The 6090-nt window shown below is 40.7% G+C and overlaps 2 protein-coding genes across 2 annotated transcripts; one reads left to right on the top strand and one right to left on the bottom strand.

Moving 5' to 3' along the window:
• LOC109831249 lies at nucleotides 377-1869 on the bottom strand. The gene is made up of 2 exons (XM_020398583.1): nucleotides 1189-1869; nucleotides 377-958 (listed from the first exon to the last, which is right to left on the bottom strand). Exons 1-2 carry the CDS (start codon nucleotides 1867-1869, stop codon nucleotides 377-379), a joined length of 1263 nt encoding a protein of 420 aa, XP_020254172.1.
• LOC109831248 (probable serine/threonine-protein kinase PBL23) lies at nucleotides 1984-4840 on the top strand. Its single transcript, XM_020398582.1, has 9 exons — nucleotides 1984-2137; nucleotides 2965-2994; nucleotides 3083-3193; nucleotides 3308-3634; nucleotides 3718-3833; nucleotides 3932-4192; nucleotides 4268-4468; nucleotides 4568-4648; nucleotides 4748-4840. The coding sequence occupies exons 1-9, from the start codon at nucleotides 1984-1986 to the stop codon at nucleotides 4838-4840; spliced, it is 1374 nt and encodes a 457-aa protein (XP_020254171.1).

Here is a 6090-nt window from a genome sequence, read left to right as displayed (position 1 = left end):
CCTTCAGTTTGTTCTCAACTTCCGCCTCAACACTCGCCTTGAACTTCTTGAAAGCAACAAAAGCCTCACTCTTGTTTTTCAGCATTACTACCCACATATATCTACTATGATCATCTACTATTAGCATAAAATATTTGTTACTTGTCGGTGTAACCGGTGTGATCGGGCCACAGAGGTCGCCATGCACGAGTTCAAGCGGCTTGTCGGCTTGAAAACTTGTGCTGTGAGGGAAGGGAGTTCTGTGGTGTTTGCCAATGATGCAGCCATCATAGATCTATGTCACGTGCTCTACGGCAGGCATTCCGATCACTATCTCCTTCTGGGCCAACTTCCTCAGGGCTAGAAAGTTCAAGTGCCCATACCGAACATGCTAGTGTCACGCATCATCTCCTAGGCTTCCCATCAAGCACACTGGATGAGCCACCTTGAGGTTGAGTACGTACAACATATTCTTAGACTTCCTCATGTTGGCCAAGTGCTTGCTGCTCCTGTCATAGATACGCAGATGACCTCCCTCCATAACTATTTTGCACTCATTTTCCTCTAGTTGCCCAAGGCTCATGATATTGCTGCATAGCTTTGGTATATAATACACATTTGCTAGAAGTTTATGCTCACCGTTCTGGCATTGAAGCATGATGGTTCCACTCCCTTGTATCTCCACGATCGAGCCATTGCCGAATTTAACTCTGCCGCACACCTTCTCATCGAGGTCTGAGAATTTCTTCTTACAACCAGTCATATGGTTGCTAGCACCAGTATCTAGGTACCAAATGTCGGTCTCGAAGACCAATTCTTCACTGCTCAATCTTGGCTTCATATTTTCTTCGTGAAACATCATCTTTTCTCCCTCTTCTTGAGTCATGTACAGGGACTCACACACCTCTGTCAGGAGCAATGCAGGTTCATCATCGTGTTGCTTTTCAGCAAAGTGGGCTCTATCCTCCTTCTTTGGTTTCTGGCATTAAGAGGTGTAGTGATCATGGTTCTGACAGTTGTAGCAGCGGACCTTCGCCTTGTCGAACTTGTGATACTTCTTGCCAGAGTCATTGTAGCGCTCCTCATCTCTGCGCCGCGCCCACGCCCCCGGCCACGGCCGTGGCCATGACCACCACCGCGCCCATGACCACCTCCTCCATCTCACTCTTTTCAGCCACTACCGAAGCCCTCACCTCCTTTTTTCTTCACCTTGGACTCCCATTCAGCCCGGATCAGCAACGCGTGCTCACCTTTTGTGTCGCCAAAATCTCGCAGTCGCTCTTCATGTGCCTTGAGCCGACCAAACACCTCCTCGGCCGTCATCTCACTCAAGTCACCGAACTGCTCCAATGTGGAAGCAATTTGCAGAAACTTTGGTGTTATCGCTCGCAACACCTTCTCCACCACAGCAATGTCATCCATCTTCTCCCCCATGGCGTGCATTTTGCTGACCACCGTGTTCAGCCACACAGTGAACTCATCGACGGACTCCCCTTCTCGCATACGGAGAGCCTCGAACTCCATCTTGAGCTTCTGTAGTTTCGCCCTCGTCACACGATCGGCCCCCATGTACATGGACTTTAACGCAGTCCACACATCTTTGGCCATCGTCTTCTCAGCGAGGAGAAGGAGGATCTCATCGTTCACCCCCTGGTAGATGGCCGCGAGTGCTATCTTGTCGCGCCGGTTGTCGACTCTACCCTCGGCCTCGACGGCGTCCCACACGCCCTGAGCCTGCATGTAGACCTTCATTTTTATGGACCACGCCGAGTAGTTGCTGCTCGTTAGTAGTAGGTATTTGAGTGTAATACTCTCCTCTCTTCCCTCCTTCGCTGTCGCTTCTCCGTCGGTGACATGACTTGATGGCGATGGAGACTCCGATCTTTCCATGATCTTAGGCATTCACACACCGCGGCTCTGATACCAAATGTCGAAAGGAACAGGGTTGCAAAGTCTTAACTTACAGAAACTTTGCAGGAAGGAAACAAAGAACTTTATTAAATGATGGAGAGCTTTTACTTGGGTTTCTACCAATCAGAACAAAGCCCAACTATTTATACACAAGGAAATCTACCAGTGGGTGAAGCTAACAAACTCTACAAGAAGCTCTCAACTCATGACTCTTTCACTGCTACAACAAGTTTAACTCAACATTCTTGTAATATTTATTCATCTGCGGTGACTTATAATAGGTCAATTTATATGATTATCTATTTTATCATGTGGTTTAGAGTTTTAGAGACTTGCCCGAGATAACAACTTGGTTAAGAACTACTTTCTAGAGTTATGTTTTTCTGAGTTATATATTATATATATATATTAATATTATATATATATATAATATATATATATATATATATATTATATATATATATATATATATATTATATTATATATATATTATATATATTAGTATATATGAGAGAATAATAGAGGTGAGCTGCAACTCACTTCCCCGTGCAGTTGCAAGTGTATAACATGTGAGCCCCCTACTAGTCACATCGGTGTGGGGCTCACATGTCATTACACTTGTAGCTCGATCGGGAGCTGTGAGCTGCCAGCTCACCTCCATTATTCTCATTATATATATTATATATATATATATATATATATATTATATATATATATATAATATATATATGTGGGAGAGAGAGATCTTTTTATTCGCTTAGAATATTTACTCATCAATGAATACACCAAATAAGTGATTATAAATATGTTAATAATTAGATAGTATTTCCTATGTAGGCCACTAAGTAATTGTAGTATATCATATCTGAAGTTAGAAAGTATAATTCTAAGAAATATATAGATTTAATTAGAACTATACTGAGAATACACAATTAGTGAATAATCAGCTTTCAGATTTTATGATATTCTCATTGCTGTTCTGCACTCCCTTTTTATTTGCTAGTTTATCTTTTATGAGCTTAACTGTATTTGTTATTCTTTTGCCGATTTTTATTTATTTATCCTGTCTTGCAGCCTCAAGTGATGACTACGTCAAAATCAAACGTAAGTGCAGTTTCACCGTATTTATAATGCATTTTGCCATCCTGTGAATCAGCCTCTCACCTATGGTCTTATATATTTTGGTGTGCAGGTAGTTTCTTCAACATACTACTAGTTATATTTATTGCAATAACAGGCATGGTTCTTTTGGTCCTACTCATTAAACTTGTGACAAGGAAAACTCCTGATAGATCTATTGAAGGTACTTTACCTCTAACAGTATAAAAATGTAAAAAAATAAAAATTTGCGTGCTACTTCTTTGTTTAAAAATGTATACTGAAAGAGTTTTCTTCCTTCATTGTGTCAATCTACAAGGCAAAGTAATGGGTACGTGGTCAGGTCTCTATAGATTTTCAAAAGTAGAGATTGAGAAAGCAATAAATTACGGAAATAGCAAAGTCAGCCTAGGGTCAGGAAGTGCTGGCCGAGTCTACCAAGGTGTTCTTCCTAGTGGGCAGCTCGTAGCAGTGAAGCATATATACAAGAACGCCATGTCTGATTCTTTCACGAGGGAAGTCGAACGCCTGTCAAAGATTCGGCACCCTAACTTGGTTGGTCTCCTTGGTTGTTGTATAGAAAATGGGGAGCAATACTTAGTGTACGAATATTGCGGCAATGGGAATCTTGCACAGAATTTGTTGAGTAAGTTGACTGTTTTAATTAAGCTTTCAAAAAGGTGATATCTTATGTAATGTTGGAACTTAAGTTGATGACACTTACGACAGGGAGTGACAGAGTCCTCCCGTGGGACAAACGAGTGAGGATATTGAAAGACTGTGCTCTTGCTCTTAGGTTTCTCCATACTCATCCAGATGGTTGTATTGTCCATAGAGATATCAAGGTAATTGGCTGAATATCTTAACAAATAGCTGCAGATAAAATGGCCTTTGAATCCTTTTCTCCTTGCCTAACTTGTTAAATTTTTTTTATCACTTGCAGCTAACAAACATCCTACTAACAGAAACTATGGAACCAAAGCTTTCAGATTTTGGTTTAGCAAAGTTGATTGGAATTGAGGAGAGTAAAGTCTTTACAGATGTGAGGGGAACCATAGGCTACATGGATCCTGAATACATGACAAATGCTAAGCTCACAACAGCAAGCGATATTTATAGTTTTGGTATAGTGGTCTTGCAACTTCTATCAGGGAAAAAAGTTATTGAATTGGACATCGAAGCTCGGGAAACATTAACAACAAAGGTATTTTTAATATTACTGCACAAACATGAGGTGAGAACTATGACAAGTTGATGGTTTTCTTTTTCGTACATACAGGCCAAGGATGCTGCATTGGGGAGACGTCCGCTCGAGGATTTTGTTGACCCTCGACTAAATGGCGAACTTAATTTGAAGGATTTTGAGTCTATCTTACGTGTTGCTGTTCTTTGCGTTGCTAGTTCAAGCAGGGGGCGCCCCACAACCAAGGAAGTTTATGATGAGATGAATAAAGCATGGAAAAACACATTTACTACCACGGTTAGTTAATGCCTAATACAACATCTAGCTCTAAATAAAAATTCTAGCCTTAGTTTGTTGTCTTCTAAAACACTAATCTTGTTTTATAATTTAATGCAGCCTGCTCTGGCTAGGAGAGTAACTCGTCAACTATCCATGTCGCGGTCTCGATCACATTCCCTCTCGATGGAATTTATGGAGGTTTAATTAGTAGGGGCGAAACTTTATGAAACTGATGCACATAAATTCATCTATATCCTTCAGTATCTCTTCCATACTATGTTTTTTATTTTTTTAAAGGGAAAGACGCCTCTCTTCAACACTCTCGCAATCCTGCCATTGTGGGTGTTGAGATTCTACATGATAAATGGGTCATCTTCTTCTCTATGTTGAACAATGGATCAATGTGTAATTATTATTCAGAGTTACGGCGAACGCAGTAGGTTTCAAAGTGTAATGTGATGTTGGATGTAAGAAATGTTTGATCTATTAATTCCAAGTATTTAAATTTCTATTCTATTATCTTTTTCTTGAGAAGACGCATCGATCCACCATGCTAAATTGATGAGGACAAGAAATGACAATTTTCATATTTGATTAGTTGACTTTCTTTTATTTTTGATTTTGGAAATTTGAAATTTGAAATTTGAAATTTGAATTTTGAATTTTGAATTTTGAATTTTGAATTTTAAATTTTAAATTTTGAATTTTGAATTTTAGTTGAGTGATTTGAGGGGTTGTTGTTTTGTTTCTATTTTTTATTGCACGTTGTGTGCACGTAGTTTTTCTTTATAAATAAGGTTATATGAGACTATTGAAAGGCAATGAATTATCGAATGAAGAAATATTTGTTAGCTAAATTTTGGTGTGAAGCCTTGGGTGTGAAACCCTAGGCCTCGGGTGCCCAACTCCTCTTCATCCCTATCAACTAGCCACCGCTACTACTCCGAGTAGCCCCCTGAATCCCTATTCTCCCTTCCCAAGCATCCTAACACGGCCGCTGACCTCATCCCGACACCTACCACCAGTCTCGACCCGACAAGCCACCCGCGTCCTCACCGCTTTCATCATCTACCATCTCGACGCTGTCGATCGCGTCACTGTTCAATTTGACGCCACCGTCGTTATCATCTTCCCGCTTGACGTCATCACCTGCGCTGTTATCTAGTCGACGCCATCGTCCTCATCGCCGCCCTCGTCGTCATCAGTTCACAGGTCGTGGTCATCGCCCAATCGACGTTGTTTGTCATCGTCAATTCACCCATCGCCACTTGATAGCCCAGTTCGACGTCGTTGCACACGTCATCATCCAGTTCACCGACGTCCGCCTCATTTTTCAACACCATCGCACTCGTCGTTATCAGATCTCCGTCTCATCATCGTCGTTTAATTCACCGTTGTCGTCGTATCACCTCCAGTGGTCTCTTACGTCGAGTCTGTTCAGACGGACGAAGGTTTCGTTTTCTTTTGTCCCTTATTTTTTCGTTAATTTTATTTTGTTAGTTAATTGTATGAGTATATCATCTCTAAACTCTTATCTTATATTGTTTGAGATTGGAATTGTTCATGATTATTGATGCAAATCTAATTAAAATCTATCTGTCATATTAATCATTTTGAATTTAATTTCCTGCCGAAGATCG

The sequence above is a fragment of the Asparagus officinalis genome, chromosome 2 (genome assembly GCF_001876935.1).
Source record: "Asparagus officinalis chromosome 2, Aspof.V1, whole genome shotgun sequence".
NCBI classification, from domain to species: Eukaryota; Viridiplantae; Streptophyta; class Magnoliopsida; order Asparagales; family Asparagaceae; genus Asparagus; species Asparagus officinalis.
This window is presented reverse-complemented; position numbering and strand designations above follow the sequence as displayed.

Coding starts and splice junctions, on each gene's coding strand:
- LOC109831248 (XM_020398582.1), top strand. CDS start 1,984: ATGGAGAGCTTTTACTTGGGTTTCTACCAATCAGAACAAAGCCCAACT. Junction 2,995..3,082: donor TGACTACGTCAAAATCAAAC/GTAAGTGCAGTT, acceptor TTTGGTGTGCAG/GTAGTTTCTTCAACATACTA. Junction 4,469..4,567: donor AAAACACATTTACTACCACG/GTTAGTTAATGC, acceptor AATTTAATGCAG/CCTGCTCTGGCTAGGAGAGT.
- LOC109831249 (XM_020398583.1), bottom strand. CDS start 1,869: ATGGAAAGATCGGAGTCTCCATCGCCATCAAGTCATGTCACCGACGGA. Junction 959..1,188: donor GGGCTGAATGGGAGTCCAAG/GTGAAGAAAAAA, acceptor TCTTAATGCCAG/AAACCAAAGAAGGAGGATAG.